At 41.2% G+C, this 21,193-nt stretch overlaps 1 protein-coding gene across 3 annotated transcripts in view; it reads right to left on the reverse strand.

The window, feature by feature from the left end:
- LARP4B (La ribonucleoprotein 4B) overlaps positions 1-21,193 on the reverse strand; it is a 77,989-nt gene that overhangs the window by 21,932 nt on the left and 34,864 nt on the right. For 2 of the 3 annotated variants that reach the window (XM_038755493.1, XM_038755492.1), the window contains exons 3-6: positions 8,609-8,756; positions 8,149-8,304; positions 6,252-6,333; positions 3,631-3,767 (exon numbers count right to left, since the gene is read on the reverse strand). In XM_038755493.1, the coding sequence (XP_038611421.1) occupies positions 3,631-3,767; positions 6,252-6,333; positions 8,149-8,304; positions 8,609-8,756 (523 nt within the window). Of the gene's footprint in view, positions 1-3,630; positions 3,768-6,251; positions 6,334-8,148; positions 8,305-8,608; positions 8,757-13,863; positions 17,155-21,193 lie in introns of those variants that run through there. The other variant, XM_038755491.1, reaches the window with a different exon arrangement.

The following is a 21,193-nucleotide window of genomic DNA, read 5'->3' on the forward strand; positions in this document are numbered from 1 at the left end:
GTTCAAGCCCAACGGCTGTGTGCTAAGATGGGTCATCCATAGTTTTAAAGATGAAAAGGGACAGGGAAGGAGAGACACCAGAATGTGCCCTGGTTTTCCAAATCTTGCTCTCCTTTTATTCAAAGCTCTCCTGCAAATCCACCTCCTCCAACATGTCTTCCTCAATTAATTCCCCTCCTCCCCAAAGGACATAATCCCAGTCATCCTTAGCACTTATGGACCGATTTATACTCATCCTCAGGCCTATTATGTTTATTCAGGTGAACATTCAACCATTTCAATTGCTATTATTATAAATATTTTTGGTCTAGCTTTCCTATTAAGGTGCAAGCTCCCTGTGGGCAGAGAATGTGTCACCTGTCTGAATTACAATAAAGAAGTGCTTTGCACCTAGTGTGCCAAGCAAAAACACATTATTGAAAAACTCATGTTCTAATGTGTAAAGCACTGTGCTGTGCACTCTAAGCAAGCACATATATTCTAAAACAAGACCATTTAACTATGGGCCCCAGACGAATGTCCTGCCTTCAAGGAGCTTATCTACTGGCTACTGACAGTTTTACTGCACCCATCTCAGAAGATATGCATCCTCTGCAATCTCTTCAAATCTACCATTTCCCGTAATAAAATGTTTTACTCTGCCAAAAAATGAGTGGGTAAGAACATGGAAATTCTACAAAGATAAGGCAGTAAGCTGGCAAAAACTACTTCACTCAGAGGAAGAAAACACACAGGAAGTATTATAAAGGGACTAAGACATTAAAATGTACATCTTCCAATTAGGTTCACAGGCTCCAGAGACCAAGGGGGAAGGACTGCCAGCAAAAATTTCCAGGCCAACCAAATGGGAATGCCTACTGGAATCTGTTTCAGCCCAGAGGGAAAAAAAGAAATTCCCACCATTTCTCCCTGCCACCAATTGCCTTGAATGGACCATATTAAATCAACACACACTGCTAGGACATTGCTGTTTAAGAAAAGAGATGAGGAGAGTTCAAACTTAACAGTGTCTTGGAGACCCCATCATTGGAACAATTTTTCAGAACTTAAGAACTGTGCTTTGGCAGTCTGATGTCATGTAGCTTGGGAATAGAAACAGTAGCAAAGAAGAGGACTGTTCAACTAATAGTGATAGCCGTGAAAATAACACTGACCAGACACAGCACTTAGAATGGAGAATAGAAAACTTGGCCAAAGTGAATTTTAAAATCATTTACTCTAAATCCAGATTAAAATATAATAATTTATATTGGATTTGTTACTGATAGAGCTATGTAGGGTTGTGTTCTTAAGATTGTATAATAATCCAACAGGAGCGGACATTTTCAAAAAGTAGCAAAAGAGTGATGAATTTTGATGCAGCACTTTGTTGTCTCAAATTAAAAAGTTGCATGCTCTCTTTTTAAAAGGGGACTCACAACAGTGAAGGAAAAATTACATACACACATTACAAGTGTGTGTATATACATATATATATATATATAGAGAGAGAGAGAGAGAGAGAGAGAGAGAGGGAGGGAGAGAGAGAGAGAAAGAGAGAGAGAGAGCGCACATATATTTAACACCAACTCATCAACAGGAATCTTCTTTAAAGACTTTTAAGACTGGATTTGAAAAATAATCAAACACGGCTAATGATTTGGGGGAGGAAGAACGTTCTCCAGAGATATACATTTTTCAAGGACAAATCCCCTATCTTAAAGTTGCATTCTTGACAGGAGCCATGAAGCTGGTGCTGCTGGAAAACATCACCATTTACACAATCACAGTTCTTCACAACTTCCCTAACGTTTCATCAGTTACAAGTGAAGCACAACAGTCAAAATACAAGGAGGCTACGCTTTTCATGAATCCATATTTTACCTCTTGGTATAGGTCCTTCCTCATTTCTAAAGCAGAGCAGAAAAGGCAGACCTGACTTTTAGGGCAGCCTGCTGAAGAGGATTCGTTAGCATAGTATCTCATACTGAAGCAATGTTAATGGATGTTCAAGGTGCACAGAGTCAAACTCAACTAGTTATTTAAATTCACTCGACAACGGGAAGAAACCAAAACTGTGGAATTTCTTGAATTATATTTAAATTAATAATGAAATATTCTTAATTTGCTTTATTTGGAAGGGTGAGAGAATTGTTAACTTCAGCTTGTCGGATGGCATTCGGGAAACCAACCTGAATTTACCTCTCAGGACAAACCACCACCCAAAGAAAAAGCCTGCCTCACTAATCCCATGGATATTGTGAAGAGCAACAAAAATTGTGCATAAAACATTATGAGCTGCCGGGAAGAAGGCTATTACAGTGGAATCGGCCAGCACTGCCATTGCTTTATCTGTACTAACTTCTGACGCTTTCTCTAACAGAGTACCAAAAAAACCACACAAGTTTTGAGAGGTGGCTGAAGGCAGTCATCCAGGGCAGTCAAAATTACAAAGACTGAGATTTGGAGACATGCAGCGAAGTCTCTCGACATTTATACCTTAACTTATTATGAATCTTGGTGATCTTTAAGCACCAGATGCACACAAAACAAAACTTTGAAATGCTGAAACCTGGCAAAACTTGGGCAAAGAAGAAACCAGTAGAGGGAAGATTTACTAAAAGTATCACTTATCCCGGTTTGCAAGCAGTCCTTCCGAAGTCAGTTTATTTTAATAGAGCAGGGCATATCGGATTTCCTTTCGTTCGGAGAACGCAGTTGTGCGTGAACACAGAGGTCAGCTAAATACATCCATTGTATGGTTAGATCTTCAGATCTAGTTAACTGAAAGGTGGACGCATTTCTCAGTAAAGACTAGTATGCGGTTTTCAGGTAAAGGAAGGTCACTGTCACCTACTTTGTCGACACTTCACGAACAGCTGCCTCTGTTTCTTTCCTCTGTCAATCAATAAACGAGCTCTGCAAGGCCTGCAGAAGGCAGCCTGTTGTGGATGGTGTCTCCCTCACTGCCCGCTTTCTAGGGAGGGGATCTCTGGAATCAAAGAGTCACAAACCCTAGTGGAAAGGTGCCAAAAACTGCTGCCTGGAGCGGAGTTGGGGGGTAATGGAGGGGGACGGCTGGCTGCCAAGCAGACGACGCTAACAACGGGGGTGCAGCAGCAACCTGGTGCTGTCTGTAAAACCCTTCACAGTTGCTAGTGGCCATTCCCCTCTCAACTGAGGAAAATATGGAGGAGAGAGGAGGAAGAGGAGGAGATCTCTTCTCCTCCCTCTATGGCCCTGAGAGAGGAGGAGAGGAAGAGGAGGGTTTATTTAGCTTTAGAGGCCAAAGGAGGAGAATAGAATTCACTGTTATCAGTGACATTTTAAAATAAAGTTCCCCAGCAACTTTTTTTTTTTTTTACTTTTCATCTAGGAAATCTATGAAAATTAACTGAGTTCCACCTAGTGGGGGTATTATTGACTGTTAGGGGCAAGCAAAAGGGAACAGGAAAAAAAAAAGAGGAAAAGGCCTAGTATTCAAGCACCATGCAAACTAATGGTCAGTTGTTGCCCTTACATTCTTTAGATCACTTAGAAAAATTCCTGTAAAAATACTGAGGTGCAGAACGGTATTTCAGAACATCACAAATCCCAAAATAAGACACCTGGCGTGTAGATGAGGGGGGGAAAAAAGTGCCATTCACTTACATCTCAGCACTTCAACAATCAAGTCCATATCAGTACTGAGTTTCTTGACATGGTCAAGGTTAGCTACTGTCATTATTGGCACATACTGATCACTGTCCATCTGTGATATAAGGTACATGTCGCTGGCAAGATTCTCTCTGTTGGAAGAAAACAGGACAGATTTCAATTTTCTATAAACAAAAGCAACATACTTAAGGAATTGGTAATCAATCAGTGTAACAGTGAGCACTTAGTATGTACTAAGCTTGTGAAAGAGCATAATATGACTGAGTTAGCCCGCTAGGATCTAACAGTCTAGAGGGGCGAGGCAGACATTAGAATTAACTACAGATAAAAGAACAGTTAAAAGTGATCTTCTTTTCTACCACAGAATCCATTTCATCTCTTCTAATATAGATAAAAACCAAGGGAAGGTTCCCTGACTGCCCAATAAACCATGTATATTTGCAAGGAGCCTTCCAACTACTACATGCAGTACATTTGATGGTGCAGTGAGATTAAAGGACAACGGAAAGTCAACACAAAGAGTTGGATCAGCAAAGAATGTTGTTGGCTCGAACTGGGCATCTGATTAAATGATGTAGGGTTAAACCAGCTCCTGAAAAAAAGACACTGCAAAATGCCCATCCGGTCTAACAACATAGAATTAAAAAGATCACTTACTGTTTGCTTCACCTCAAACACAATCAGCACCAAGAGGGAACATTTAAACATATCAAAGTGTTCCTGTAAGCTAGTAAGCAGCCCTGTTAAACTTACATAATTTATTTTCAACTGCAAGAACAACTGGGTGGGAACTGTGTCTCTGAATAAGAATGCTTAGAACACAGCTGGTGCTGAGTTTGTGCTACAAAACAACCTAAAGGATACAGCAGAGAGATGGTGTACCAAATGTACTTTCTTTATTCCCAACTCACTCCCTTTCTCTCTCCCCTGCATCCCATCACAAGTACAGAACAAATAGGACTTTGGGAATACAGCTCTTTATGGATCAAAAATCTGGGTCCTGGCATGAAACTTTAGAATGTAGGGCCTGCTTCCAGATTTCATTCCTGGGACTTGAGGGTAATAATAATGGTGGCATTTATTAAGCGCTTACAATGTGCAGAGCACTGTTCTATGCATGGGGTGGGGGGATACAAGGTGATCAAGTTGTCCCATGTAGGGCTCACAGTGATTAGTGAGTAGGGTAAAAGTGATTAGGTGCAAATCATTGCACTAAGCGTTCGGGAAAGTACAACAGCAGCATGACACAGGTTCTCTCCCCACAAAGAGAGATTTGTACTTTCCAAGCGCTTAGTCCAGTGCTCTGCACGTAGTAAGTGCTCAATAAATACAACTGAATGAAGGAATGAAGGAGCTTACATGCTACTGGGGTGTACAGACATAAAATGATTTACAAATGGGCTAATCAGAAGAAATGAAATGACTGTACGATTCGTGGCAAGAGCATGGGCCCAGAGTCAAAGGCCCTGGGTTCTAACCAGGGCTCTGCCACTTGCCTGCTGTGTTACCTTGGGCAAGTCACTTAGCATCTCTGTGCCTCAGTTCCCTCACCTGCAAAATGGAGGTTCAAATGCTCGCTCTCCCTCCCACATGGACAGTGAGCCCCAGGTGAGTTGGGGATCTGTGTCCAACCTGATTACCTTATATCTTTCATAGTGCTCAGCACATAGTAAGCATTTAACAAGTACCACTATTATTACTATTCATAGGTACATAAGTGCTGGGGGTGGGAGGGGGTGTATAACCATTCACATGTATAAGAGCTAGAGGTGGCTGATAGATTGATGTGACTTGGGGTGTTGGGAACTACCAGGGGAAGGTTTATGGGCAGAGATGGGATCTTAGCAAGTCTTTCTGAAGGTCTGCAGGCTGGGGTGGGTGGTTCCAGTGCGGAGAAAGCAGTGTCAGAAGCAAGGTACGGCTTCAATGTTGGCCTGGGAGGAATGAAGAAGACAAGCCAGAGGGTAGCGGGTGAAGACGATCGAAATGCAGTGCATCTGCACAGATGAATGCCTCTGTGGGAGGCAGCTCTTTGATATTTCAGTACGTGTGCGTTATTTTTCATATCCAAGTGGTAGCTCCCCAAGGCTGGCTGAGGCCCTAGGTCTCCTCTGACTTGGCGTTCCTAAATATTGGGGATAATGAGGAAGGTGTTATGCACAGGGCTCTGGATGGGAGCTGAGTGACAGCAGAACACATTTTTAATGGCTACTGTGTTGGAGGAAAACACGGCTCATTACCATGAAGACTTCATTAGCAAAGAAGGGAGTGATTTTAAAAGCTTGAGGAGTTCTTTGAGTATTCTGAAATCTTTACAAAACATAAAAATTATTAAATATTATAAGAAACTCTTCTCCCCTGACCTAGGAGAAAAATTCCATAGGTGAAAGACTCGAGATTTGGGACCCTAGCAAAAACTGGTCAGGTGTGGCTGGGGGAAAGGGTGCAGTGGGCTTGCTCCTCTATCCATCAAACCATATGGGCTCAATATTCAAGGTGAATATTAGCTACACCCAATTTCCTTCCTACAAACATTGTTGCAAATGATGCATAACCACAAGATATGAACCATAATTACAACACGATTAACTTGCTGTAGATCATTACACACTCACCTGGACAGACAGAATTCCAGTGTTTTCTTAAGTACTTCCCGGAGGTCTTCTTGACCCTCTGGCTGTAGATGCTCATTTCCTCCTAAAAAAGAAGAAACCTGAATAAAGGGAAGTGTCCAAAACACACACAAAAAAAGTACCTTGCTAATACAGCTGCTTCAAATTCAAAATTATGCTTGGACAGGTAAGTGAACTTTTAACACTTCTTCCAGAGGTAGAAATCTTAAACAGCAAGTCACCTCTGCTTATGACCAATTACTCTTCAGAATAACAATAACATCTAAACAGAAAATGAGTCGAAAAAATATTTATAAATTTGGCTCAATCAGATGTGCTCTAGAGTTGGATGGCACTCTTTAATGCCTAGGTTCTATAAGCTTCAGGAGGGTCAAGACACGCTGAGGAAAACCTATTTAAATAGTGTGTCACGATAATAGCGGCACAGCAAACTAATAACATAGGAGAGAGAGGCAGGTATATAATGTACCTTTCTGTCCAGGACTCGCTATAGTATGCCTATTAGAGAAAATGCAAATGACTGGCAATTTGCAGAAGAGATTTCATTTTATGGGCCTTCTATGAAGAGCTTTGTGCCTTTGACCCCCAAATCTAACATTCATTTGCAAAAGGGGAAAAGGCATAACCGGACCCCAAAACCACCTAAGAGCTTTTCAGTAGAAGAGGCAGCTGGTTCAGGCTTGAATGCAGGTGTGATATAAATGTCCCCTCACCTTGCCAAAGGGGGATTGCCACTCACAACAAGAAACAAGAAATAGATTTCTAGACTGTGAGCCCACTGTTGGGTAGGGACCGTCTCTATATGTTGCCAACTTGTACTTCCCAAGCGCTTAGTACAGTGCTCTGCACACAGTAAGCACTCAACAAATACGACTGAATGAATGAATGAATTTCCAGGGCACATAGTGCAGCTTTGAGCTTTACTGGAAAAACTCAACACTGAGGAATGGAGAAGTTAAGTTACCTATCCAAGGTCACCGAACAGAAAAGTGTGGTGAAGCCAGGACTAGAACCCAGGTCCTCCAGCTCCTAGGTCCGTGCGCTTTCCATTAGGCCTTGCTGCTTCTCTGCTTAAAGCTAACAGGGCGAACAGATCCCAGCTCGCGAGCTTGCCTGCCTGGGCAAGCCCCGTAACTTCTCTGTGCCTCAGGTTCCTCATCTGTAAAATGGCGACTGAATGCCTGTTCTCCTTAGACTGTGACCTAGCTTGTACGTTCCCCAGGGCTTACAACAGTGCTTAGCACATAGTAAGTGTTCATTTTGGGTCTTCAGTGCTGATTCAAACTCTCAGGCCTTACTAGGGATCTGGGAAGAACAAGGCTAGGAGTCTTGGCTCAAACAGTGGTGGTGAAAATCATCCCCACCGGCCCCATGGAGTGAGCACCTCTCGGTTATTCATCAATTTCATACCGATGTATTTTTGATACTGTGGGTTCTATCCTTGTTCTTCCTCCTGGTCCCACTATTTGCAAATAATGAGTCTGCCTGGCACCCATATTAGATTGTGGGCTAAGAGCAAGGATCATGTCTTTCACTTCCATGGATCTCTCCCACACGCTTAGCTGGGAAGTGTCCACTGATTGATTGCTCTATGCGATAAAACTCTGAAGCATTTTTTGGAGCGTGCTAGCACCATTAACACTGTACATGCAACAACTTCTGGACAGGGTAGCTTTTGAATGTACATTTTATATGGGAATTAGGTAAATGCAAAGTTTTAGCACTCCTAATTCATACTGCAGGATTTTCCCATGAGTCATCACATACCACTACAGAATTACTTTAGAAAACAATAAGCAGTCTAATTGCTCAGAGATTAAAAAAAAAAAAGAACACAACCCATAAAAATAAAAATCTATCGCATCAATAGCCTTTTTACCTGTCTGGGTGCTTTCAGGCAGAGATTCATATTCTGAATGATCCAGAGCCAAAGTGTTCATATCGGTCTGGTCTGACACCGTTAGAGATGGCTCTTGTAGTTCTGCTAACACTGCATTCTGATGCTTTTTGTCACCATCGCCATTGGCATCCAATCCTACAATGAGGATTATCCCCCAAAAGGAGGGATTTTGGAGGAGGAAGGCGGGAGGAGGGGAGAAAGACCGAAGATTTTCTCTTTTCAAAAAAAATCTTATACTTAGTTTCTCTGATTCAATTATCGGAATGAAGTGAAAACATTTTATAATCAATATTTTCTGCTAGAACCACAATGCACAGCTTAAGGCACCAGCCAATTTCTCAGCATTTGGATCTGAACTTCAAAGACATGCTCTAATATAAAGCCACTGATTAGGTTTTCGTCACCTAGAACAAGTTACTACTTTTGACTCAAAGCTTACCTTCTGTGCAGGAATCTGGAGGGTGGTCTGGTATTTCTTCCCAGGTTTTACTCACACTACCATCAGTGGCACCACTGGCTTCCAAGTGTAGCATATGATTTCCCCATACTTTTGCATTAGGGTTTAATTCAGAAACCTTGGTTGACTCCTACAAAAAACATTGAGGAATATGTTTAGGCACATTTAGAAATCTGGGAATTTTACTGAGGCACAACAAAATGGAGATAGTTTCTGCAGATTAAAGACTCACTGGTTAGTGCGAGATTTTGGGAAAGGGGTCCGAAAGAACCAAAGCTCCATCTCTTCATGCAAGTTTAGATCAGAAGACGGTAACAGTGTAACAGCGCAACTCAGAAAGCTCTTTGGCATCAACGGACACCACTTAAATGCACTCATGTTACTGAGTGTCGATCAATCCTGGTCCATGAGCAAAACCTCAAATTTGGAAATCAATCTACATTTATAATATTTACTTATAATGCTAATTCAGAAAACTAGTCCTCTTTAAGGCAAGGGTATTTCAGTAAGATAAGTGCAGAGATGAGATGGCTAAATGAATGTTCCTGCAACTTGGAATAGTAAAATTTTGGTATTAGTATTTCGACAGATATTTGAGTAGCTTAAAAAACTGTGTTGTTCTATAAAGACAACTGAAGCAACACTTTCTTATATTCACTGAAAAAAATTCATTTGAACAGACCTTTGGATATTCAGTAACATTTCAAAAGAATATTCAATTTACAACTAATTGGCAGGCAATTAACACTCCACTTCTGAGGATAACCAGATATCTGATGAGCAAATTGGTTATCTAAATTGGCATATTCACTTAAGCCTCACTTCATTTTATATTTTCTCTCAAAGACAAATTGGTTAAGAGTAGCTAGAACTCAGTTAATGTGTTAATCAGTAAAAAATTTACTGAAATCTACTGATTGATTCCCTCAGCATGCATTGCTTTTTTGGCTGGTCTCACCTGAACTACTTCTTGTCAGAACAGTGCTTGGCAAATAGTAAGCGCTTAACAAATGCCATCATTATTATTATTATTATTGTACATACCTCTTCTCTAACTAATCCTACCCTTAGTACTTCTTAATTCTTCCTGTCCTAGAATAACCTTTAATAACTCTGCTCTTGTGCCACCATTACTAAAGCTTTTAATTTCTGACAACAGTTTGTTTCTCAAGAGTAAAATGGGCCTTACAGACACAGAAAGCAGCGACAAAACTTCTAAATGAACAAAATAGATCGGTTGGCAAGTTAGCTAAATATCAACATTAAAAAAGTCTAACTAATTTTGAAAACATAATCACTAACATGCACAAGCAAAGACAATTTTAAATTATGTTAAAGCTCAAAGACAGTACCATAACATAGGGTTTATCTCATAACTATACGCTTAGGAGTTCAATTGTTTAGATTAGGTGCCTTAGCTGTCTTGAAGTCTACAGAGTTTTTATGAGGAAAATGCTCAACAGGCTTTCTCCATGTCCAATGAGGACAGGAGGAAGTATTAATATTGTTTACAAATAGTCTGAAACCAGGAGACGTTTCAATTCAACCAAATAAATTTCCTTTGCCTATTGGGGATAAGACATGGGAACAGACTAATATGGGAGTTTGATATCCACATGCCTCATGTCATTCACTGCCTGAAAGAAAGACTGGGAAATTTAGTCTGTCGCGGATTCCTTCCAACTTTTATTCTAAGATGCTGTGACATTCCTACAACCTATGAATAAAAAGAGTAGTGGCAGGTGGCAGCATTGATTTAGCACCTGTTACGCGATGCCCGGTCCTGGCACTTGAGGTTATGACGAGACAACTAAAGGACTTGGGAGCCCCTGAATAACCATGTAATGTTACGGGGGGCAAGGAGAGAAATGAACATGTAATATGAAATGTACACAAAAACATGTAGCAAGTTTACAATTATTTATGCAAATAATTATAATGATCGTACTTGTTAAGCACTTACTATGAGCCAGGCACTGTTCTAAGCACTGGGGAAGATACAAGGTAATCAGGTTGTCCCACGTGGGGCTCACAGTCTTCACCCCCCTTTTTCCAGATGAGGTAACAGGCACAGAGAAGTTGTGACTTGCCCAAAGTCACACAGTTGACAAGTGGCGGAGCTGGGATTAGAACTCAGGACCACGTTCTTTCCACTAAGCCACGCTGCTTCTCAATAGCATGTGCACACACTAGGAAATGGCAAACGCCAATAGCAAATGCTAGGAAATTCTACGGAAGCTGTGACAGGGTAGTTGCAGATTAGGGTTTAAAAAGCAGGAGGATTTGCATTTGGCAAAGCAGAGTGGATATGGCATTCCCCAAGGGGGACATAGGTGTGCAAATGAAGATTTGGGTGAAAAATTAAGTGTGTGTAGAGGTGTGGGTGGGAGGCTGTGAAAAAGATTCTCCTAGAGAACTGGAGCATGAATTGGTTGGGGGTGCAGGGGGAGAGCTAAGACATGGTTTCCTTATGTTTGGGGAAGCCCCTAGTAAAGACCTTGGAATCCAATGATTAGAAGGTTAGACTGAATACTTGTAATGGATGCAGGAGGACTTCTAAGGAAGGAAGCAACGTGATCTGATGACATTTAAAAAGGATGACTCATAATCCTGAATGCAGGATGCCCTGAAGGGAAAAGAGATTGGAAGGACGAGAACAGTGAGAAGGAAGTTGCATTAGTATAGTTGTGAAGTGAGTGCTGAACATTTGCATAAAGATCATGGCAGTGAGACTAGAAGAGTAGGCAGAGCAGGAAATAGAAGAAAAAGCAACAGGATTTGAAGCCACATTGAAAGACAGGATAAAATAAAAGGAGTCAGAGATGATACCAAGGTTATGAACTGAGAGATGGAGAACTGTGGGTGGTTGACAGGGAGAGGAAAATGGACAGGTGGAAAAGGCTTGGTAAGGAAGATGAGGAGTTCCGTTTCAATAAGTTTGAGGTGGTAGTGGGATAACCAACTGGAGAGCCCACAAGTAGGAGGTTGAAGGTGTTAGGACATGAGAAAGATTTAAGAGTTATCTTCAAAGAGGTGGTAGCTGAAACAACTGCAATGGATGACCTCAACCAAGACAGCACAAGAGGCAACAGCTTAAACTCCCAGAACCAGGCTTGGAAGGACGGCCACATTTAAAAGGAGAGGAACAGGAGTCAGTGACTGGAAAGCCTGGTTTGAGAAGGATAGAACTGTCATTACAATAAAGCCAAAGAGAATTCTGAGATGGAGCCACTGATTAAAATGTCAAAGCAACACAAGACATCAAGAGCCCTCAGAAAACCCCAGGAAGGGATAAATTAAGCCAACTGAACTTGAAGCTGTGTTACCATGTTGGGCCATCACAGAAATGAAGTAAAATACAGTATTTTAAGTGGGTACCTTGAGTCCATGAAGCAATATGTGCTGCTTCACAGCTGACTAAGTGGGTTTGGCACCTTAAGAATGTCAGCCTAAATTCCTTGTACAATATTTAGTCACCTGATTGGAGTGTTAAGACAACTCAGAAGTGTATCAGCGTGTGCTACAGAAGGCTGAGACTACTCGAGAATTTAACTCGGCTTAAGTGACTACCCAACCTAAAGAACAGTAGGAGTATATTTTGGTGGTGCTGTTGAACAAAAAATTAGTGGGGGTGTGGGGGGGGTGTAAAACCATACTCCTGCTGTACGAAGCCAATAGGAAAGGGAAAGAAAGGTCAAAGCTTTGAAAGACCCAGGGAGCACTGTCAAGTTGACAGTAAAAGGTCTTTTCACCTACCTTGAAGACAAAACATTTTATAATAAATCCAATACACTGGCAAAACACGCCAGGCTCTCCCACTCCCTTGCACATTAAATTAAGCCCTTCTGTTGCCAAATGGAAAGAGCAATGGGCTGATCATCTGGAGACCTGGGATCTGGTCCCGGTTCTGCCCACAGGAGGCTTCTGCCGTTTGCCGCACAACAGCATCATCATCATATTTAATGCAAAGCCTCCAGTAGCTTTTGATGGCGGCAGTTTTGTTAAAAAATATAAAAGAGGGTAGAAGAACAAAAAGGAAGAGGAACCATATTACTTTAATTTCTACTTGCCACGGCGCTCTAGCCTAAGATATTAATAGGCCAATTATCTGAACCTTACTTATTTTGAATGGAGGCTAATTTAGGCATTTAAAAAGTGTGAATGTTTGAGTCCAATTGAGGGAGTGACTGCTGAAGTAGTCAAACTCAATTTTGCTTGGTTGTTAAAATGTTCTACTGACTAGCCTTAGCCACAATTAGTTCAGTGAGGCTTCACCCCAATTAATTCTGATAAAAGGCGGTGTAAACTGCTCAATAATTTTTCATTTCTCATTACTGTAAACACAGCACTCAGGAATTATTTCCAGAATTTTTAAACTGGAAGTTAAATGGCTCCATGACATGACACATAATATAGAAATCCAGAAATCACTGATTTTTTTAAATCCCCTAGGTGGCAATACTAATGCATATATGGATTTTTAGTGGCTATTTTCCCTGCTCTGAATAAATATGTCTGTTAAGGAGGACCCAGTAAAACTTTTGAAATCTCCCTTTGTCCATCAGGAAACCTGGAGACATCAGTTTTCGAATGTTTTAGTTTAAAGATGCAAGTGAGCATGTAAAATTGTCATGGTATTAAATAACGCAACAAATGTGAAGTGTTACTTCATCCACAATAGTTTCAACGGCTAGATTTAAAGCTATAACTTCAATCTACAAAATATGCACAATTTCCTGCCTTTATATAAATCTTCGTATAGCATGCTGATTGTTAGTGACCTAAAATAAAATGCTGCAGCACCCAGCAGGCTTTTAACACCCATGAAGAGTTTAGATAAGAATACATAAGAACAGGAGTTGACTAAATCTGCCGAACTGAAATTGTAAAAATGGAAGATTGCCAATTTAAGTATGAAATAATTGGAGGTACTGGCCATCATTTGCACCCAAATTTCCAATAACCAGAATAGTTTTGTCTCAAAGACTTTTTAAAGAAATCAAAATACAGATTTTTGCAACCTGCCAATATGGCACTGTAAGCTACAGAAATAATCACTACTTTAAAAAAATATATACCAGCCTGAAATGTTCACCTACGAGACATATGCAATGGGCTCAATAAATACAACTGATTGACTGGGCAAGCTAATTAGTAAACATCTAAGAGATCATTCTCTCTTTTATAAAACACTAAAGGGATTCTCAAGTCACATCAAATCATGTTTAAATACTTACTAATTCTTCACTTCTATCTTGCCATCCCCAAATACCGCTATCTTCCGGTACCAGCAGCTGATAAGGACATCTTTCCATTGAAAATGAAGAAGCAATTTCTAAATTATTTTGTCTATTCTGTGGTCCTTGACTAAGTATTTGTTGGTTATCTTCCAAAGTTTCTTTTGCAGTCGGACTAGTCCATAGGTAACCCAACAAATATTCACCACCACCATTGAGAAGCCTCTCAGAAGACATCTGATTTGTTAGGGTTCCAGACTGACAGTAAGGAAAGTCACTCAAAAACTGGGAGCTCCCTTCACCTTGGAAATCCCGCAAGTCAGTTTGTGGGGGTTGTTCCGATTCCATCGAAATATCTTCCGGGGGATGGTGTGGAACATAATTCTTCCTGTGTGGCACCAATTCTTGATCACCAACTGAGATGACTGGAATTGCTTGAGGTATTTCATATGAAGGAGTAGCAGCGTATTTATCTACTTGTGTTGGATCAACACTAACATATGGATGTCCGTCAGGTGTGTTTGGTGTACAGAGCTTTTTTTCATAATTAGCACCACCCTGCTTTTTTGCATCACTCTCTTTACCTTGTGAAATATATCCCCTAATTTTTGAGTCCACACTTATTCCTTGCGATCGGGATATGTGCTCATTTGTATCACCTGAAACTGAGGAGTTAAGAGCGTTCAGATCAATATCTTCTTTTGCTGCTGAGAGTCCATCTTCCCCCTCACCTTGAAATTTGGGCTGCCTTAAATTTGAAAGGCAGCTTCCGTAACTTTCAGTAACTTCTTCAGTTGAATAATCAGAAGACTCCCCATTACACATTGCTTTTAGTTCTGGATTTTCACCACTCTCACTAAAATTGTGCTTTGTCATTTCAGATGGTGTTGAAGCGGAATCAATCTGTACATTTAATGCTTCAAATTTGTCATCAGTTGTCTTAAAAGCTTCCAAGTTATTTTCCTTTGGATTTATTTTAAATGTAGCACCTCCCAGAAGTTCAGCAGGGTTATCTTGAGTTGTCCTGTGCACTAAATCTTTTCTGCATTTTAATATGCTATTTTTCTGATCGAGGGTGCTTTCAGAACCTGGAATTAAATTTTGTGATTCGAACTGATTCGTCTCATTTTTGTCCGTTTCAGACGGTGAATATGCAAATGGCTCTACTAAACTCTCTACTAAAATTTTAAGTTCAGTCCCATCACACACTCGATTTTCCAGTGCCTGAAATGAACGTTCATCGTCTAAATCAATTTCACTTGCATCTGGACAAGTTGAAGGTGATTCAAATGAAATATCCTCTTTCCTTAAATAATCAGAATTCTGAAAACACCTTTTACCTACACTTTCTACATGTTTTTGTGAGCATCTAGGTGACGGATTGCTTCTGTCTTTAATTATTTCACATGGACTTGAGCCATGTAATTCACATGTTGAAAATCTATCGCTTAACTGTTCCAAAGTCTTGCTCACGATAGAATCAGCGGGTACATCCATCTGATACAAAGACTTGGGCTCCACTGAAACCTTATTATTTTCCCCTTCTTGAGTAGGATTTACAGGAGAGTTTACATCAGAAATCTTAATATCCCGTTGAAAATACAGACTGCTCTCAGATTTTAAAGGTTTTTTTTCAGACTGAACGTTTCCACTTTCCAACTTGCACCCATCCAGACCTTTCCCTTTGGTATCTACGAGTTGTTCACACTCAAGACTGTGATCACCAGAATTTGACATTGCTTCTTTGTGATCAGAGGGCATTTGAGGAAATTCATTTCTAAAATGATTAGCATTGAAGTCCTCCGGAATGAACTGAAGTCCATCTTGAGTGACTGAAGGAAAACTGTCTATTATGTCCAATGCCCCTAGACTATCGCTTAATGTTTGTTGGGAAAATTTGTTTTCCAGCTCACTTGGGAGCCTTTCCATACTAAGGTATAAATTTGGTGATGATGCTTTACTTTCATCATTTCTTTGGGTATTTTCTGTGTTTTGAACGAAATTACTGGAGGCATCATCAATATGATTTGCTCTTTCTGAACTATGACAATCTCGCTCTTGATGAGCATGAAAATGCTTTGGTAAATCATTGCTTGTGCTAATATTTAATTCAGCGAGGGTGCCAGCGCTAGCTAATGTGCTCATCTGAGTACAGTCCTTTTGAAATTCAGTTTTTTCCTCTAGATCTTCAGTTGGACTGTTACTAGATTGTAGATCACTAACTGTCAGTAATTCAGGACTAGGCAGAATTTCCGCATTGAAAGTCTCCTTTACTGCATTTGGAGCTGTTTTGTGTCCTGACAATTCTTGAGGGTGAGTTTTTAACCCAGCTGCCCCTTGAACAGACTGCCAAACTGAAAATTCCATCGCAGTATCTAGGGGCCATGGCTCACTGCACATTCCCTCGGTGGCAACAGCTGAATGACACTTGCTTGTTGCAGTTTCTGCATGCATGACAACAGGGATCTCTTCTTCCATTTTCAGATAATCGGTATCGAGAGCACAAATGCTATAAAATCCCCTCTCTCTCAAATTCAGGATCGGTTCAATGCCATGAAGAAAGAGTTTCTCATCTGCTAACTTATCAGACATACCTGAAGATTGTTTATACCCATTATTAGCACTGATTTGCAAATTTACCACTTTTCCACTCTCTGCTAATGAGTTTTTATAAGCTCCTGTATTACACTCCAGATAGTTCCCATGTAAGGAAACCTCTTCCTGTAAGCTTTGGTTTGAAAGCACTCGTGCATAAGAAAGAGAAACAGAGTCATTTCGAGAACACAAATCTTCGGCCACGTTAGGTTCAGGTCCATTATTCACCAAGTACGCATTACTACTGGAGTTTTCAGAGGCCTTATCATAAGCAACAAAGTCACTCTCAACCTCCCTCTTCTCCAGATTCTCATATCTATTTAAGGCCTTTCGTATGTAATTCAATGAAGAAAACACATTAGAGGATTCATCCATAATATTCTTAGTAGACCTTTCACATTCTGTCTTCCCCACAGTCTTAAAAAATGGAAACTTCATTTTTTCAGCCCAAAGCATCCTTACGGAATTTGGCTCCCTGTCCGTCTGCAAGCCTCTAATACTGCTAACTACAACATTTGCCGCATTAGCTGTCTTGTCTACTTCTTGTAGCTCCTTACTCTGCACAGTATCCAATATTGAAGATAAAGTTTTACTTATCCTGTTTTCTGGTGCCTCCTCTTCCCCAGATTTTTGTAACAGACCAGTCTTTTCACTGCTTTTGTTGTCATTTAGTTCTTTGCTGAAGCAGCAGCCCATGATCGAAAACTCATAGCACAAAGCTCTGGTCCTCTTGTGAGATCTTAAATGTACCTCAACTAACTTTCTCCAGTGCCCGAAGTGAAGCCAACACCCAGATACCAAAAATAACTCGTTACAGGGAACTCACATGTCACTGCCACTCAAAAGCCAATTCTAATTTACCACAGACCACTAAATTGCTTAAGAGTCCCGTACAATCCCCCCCAAATATTTCCTAGGATCAAAACGGAATACATCATGGAGTGACTTTTGTTGTTTAATTCAAGGAATGTTCTTTTGGTCTCTAAAATTAATGGTAAATCTATCATTCCCCCCTCCTCCGAAAATTAAATACCACTTCATACAGTCGCTTTAAGCAACCAACACAGACAAGAGTGTGTGTTTTTTTACTCTATCTATTTATTTATTTATTTTACTTGTACATATCTATTCTATTTATTTTATTTTGTTAGTATGTTTGGTTTTGTTCTCTGTCTCCCCCTTTTAGACTGTGAGCCCACTGTTGGGTAGGGACTGTCTCTATATGTTGCCAATTTGTACTTCCCAAGTGCTTAGTACAGTGCTCTGCACATAGTAAGCGCTCAATAAATACGATTGATGATGATGATGAAGAGTGATTACCCCAGGAGTAACACTGTGGAACAATGTGGGCAGTGTTCTGGCTTTACAAACTGCTAATGGCTTTCACTATGAAGGCAAAGTCACTATACTGCCCACATGGTGCTAACTCCTTGGGGTAAATTCATTCATTCATTCAATCGTATTTACTGAGCGCTTACTGTGTGCAGAGCACTGTACTAAGCGCTTGGTAAAAATCACTCCCCTCTCCTCTGGGGGAACCCTAACTAACCACTGCCGGCCCCCAATTCGCCACCTTAGTGGTTTCTTAGCTGTAGTTTTCTCAGTTACACACTCTACACTTGGAATACATGCATTACTTAATAAAATGCAAGGGAAACGATCTCCTACTAAACCAAAGAATTTAAAGTTCCATTTAAAAATACAGTAATTTGCCAATAGGCCTGATACGTCCAACCTCATAAAGGGGGAAAATTAGGGTCGATTAACAAAGGCACTCATGTCAGACAATCACATGCAGCACTTCGCGGCTTAATGGAAAGAGCATGGGCTTGGGAGTCAGAGGTTGTGGGTTCTAATCCCGGCTCCGCCGCTTATCAGCTGTGTGACTTTGGGCAAGTCGCTTAACTTCTCTGGGCCTCAGTTACCTCATCTGTAAAATGGGATTAAAACTGAGCCCCACATGGGACAACCTGATTACCCTGTATCTACCCCAGCGCTTAGTACATAGTAAACGCTTAACAAATACCATCATTATTTATTTTATTTATGGGGAGTGACACCTTTTCATACTTCCATTTAGTTCTCCTTCCACTCTTCTAGTGGATACCCCTTATATCGATATTTTTCCTCCTGTTTCCGTATATGTGTGTGATTTCGGTCTTCCAGATTGCCCTCGTTGGAGTGTACAATATTTGAGGGCAAGTACCGAGTCTTTTACTGTCTACTCCTTAGCACCCCTGGCAAGTGCTCTGCCCGCAATAAACAGGTGTCCGCTACAGTGCTCTTTCCAGTACCAATACGAGCGGGACTGGCTGGGAACACGGATCCCGTGAGTCAGTGTTCCTGTTCCTTGTCCGTTTTCTGGCTCTGACTAACTCTTGTGATTCCAGGCTCAATGGGTAAATCTCTCCGCCTGAGAGTCCCCACCTATAAATGATGAATCGCACTGCCTACAGACACCCTCCCTTCCCCCTGGCACCTTGGGAGGAGGCACCCAGACCTTCTTCCGAGATTGGGAATTCCTTGGGGACCAGGGGGTGAGTCTAATGCTCACCTGCGCATTCTTCCCCAGTGCTCAACACAGTGCTTTGCATACGGCAGGTCCTCAATAAATACTACTACCACGGAGACAACTACAAGGATGGCCCACGCATAAGCCCCAGAAGAACTCGGTCCAAAAAAGCGTTGCATTCAAGCCAGAACCCTGCTACTGAGAAGCAGAATGGCATGATGGATAGAGCAGGGGGCCTGGGAATCAGAAGGTCATGGGTTCTAATCCCAGCTCTGCCACTTGTCTGCTGTGTGACCTTGGGCAAGTCCTTTCACTTCTCTGGCCCTCAGTTCCTTCATCTGTAAAATGGGGATTGAGACTGTGGGCTCCACATGGGACAGGGACTGGGTCCAATCTGATTTGCTTGTATCCCCCCAGCATCATCATCATCATCATCAATCGTATTTATTGAGCGCTTACTGTGTGCAGAGCACTGTACTAAGTGCTTGGGAAGTACAAATTGGCAACATATAGAGACAGTCCCTACCCAACAGTGGGCTCACAGTCTAAAAGGGGGAGACAGAGAACAAAACCAAACATACTAACAAAATAAAATAAATAAAATAGATATGTACAAGTAAAATAAATAAATAAATAGAGTAATAAATATGTACAAACATATATACATATATACAGGTGCTGTGGGGAAGGGAAGGAGGTAAAATGGCGGGGATGGAGAGGGGGACGAGGGGAAGAGGAAGGAAGGGGCTTAGTACAGTGCCTGGCACAGGGTAAGTGCTTAACAAATACCATTATTATTATTATTATTACTTGTCTAATGGAAAGAGAGCTGTCTCGGGGAATCTGAAGACCTGGATGCCAGTGCCTACTCTGTTAAGTTGGGAATGACTGCTGAAGCTATGCCACCAGTGGTGAGAGTTTCTGAACAAACCACCACCACCACCGGCAATCTGCAAGAGGGACAGGCCCAGGATCCCTGAAAAATAGCTAACGTGGGCAGCAAAACCTTGCCTACACACCCATGCCCTGCCTCTTCCAAACAGAATTACCAAAGTAACTTCCCATACAGCCATTTTTTAAAAAAAAAAAAATTTGTTAAGTGCTTACTATGTGTCCAACACTGATCTAAGCGCTGGGGAAGGTACTAGTCAATTAGGTTGGACACAGTCCCTGCCCTGCACGGGGCTCACAGTCCACGTAGGAAAAACAAGTACTGAATCTGCATTTTACAGTGAGGAAAGTGAAACACAGGGATCTACTGATCGTTAAATTCTTCATCATCTGGACTAAATGTAAGTCGCTGCAGATTATTTTCTTTGACATACTTCAAAAGACGTGACATTTGTCCCTTCTGCTCACTTGAAGTGAGTCTAATACCTCCACTCCCATTGCAAAGTAAAAATTCTTCATCATCTGGACTAAATGGAAATTACTGCAGATTATTTTCTTTGACATACTTCACAAGATGTGACATTTGTCCCTTCTGCTCACTTGAAGTGAGCCTATTACCTCCACTCCCATTGCAAGGTAAAATTAATTCACTGAAATGTGCAGTCTGATCTCATTTGTTTTCTTAGAAAGATTGGATAATAGTAATAACCATGATTATGGTATCTTAAGCACCTACTACGTGCCAGGCGCTGTACAAAGTACTGTGGTAGATACAAGACCATTAGGTTGGACACAGTCCCTGTTGCCCAAGGGGCTCACAATCTAAGCAGGAGGGAGAACAGGTACTGAATCCCCATTTTATGGATGAGGAAACTGAGGCACAGAGAAGTGACTTGTCCAAGGCCACACAGGAGGCAAGGTGCAAAGGTGGGTTTAGAATCCAGGTCCTTTAACTCCCAGGCCTGTGCTCCACTATGCCATGTTCTTCCCCTTGAATTTTGGAACTTATCATGAAAACATATTCCTTGTCAAAAATCTGAAAATCTTCAAGATTCTTGTCTGCTGACCTTGGACATGTTGTGTAAAAAAAAAGGCTTGCTTTTCACTTCTGACTTTCCAGTGTGAAGCATCCATTCTGCCACTGGAAGGCAAATCCTGAAAATGAAGTTCAGTGATGAAATCCTGATTTCTTAAAATGCTCCTCTGTGGAGATTTTAGTTTTGTAGGTGCCTGGTATTTCAGAATTAGATGGCTGTCTTTTAAGCTATAAATTGGATGAAGCCTTCTTTCATCTCAAAAAAAGTTCGCTTCAGTTCTGTGCAAGAAAAGGAT

This window comes from Tachyglossus aculeatus, chromosome 13 (assembly GCF_015852505.1).
Source record: "Tachyglossus aculeatus isolate mTacAcu1 chromosome 13, mTacAcu1.pri, whole genome shotgun sequence".
Lineage (NCBI taxonomy): Eukaryota > Metazoa > Chordata > Mammalia > Monotremata > Tachyglossidae > Tachyglossus > Tachyglossus aculeatus.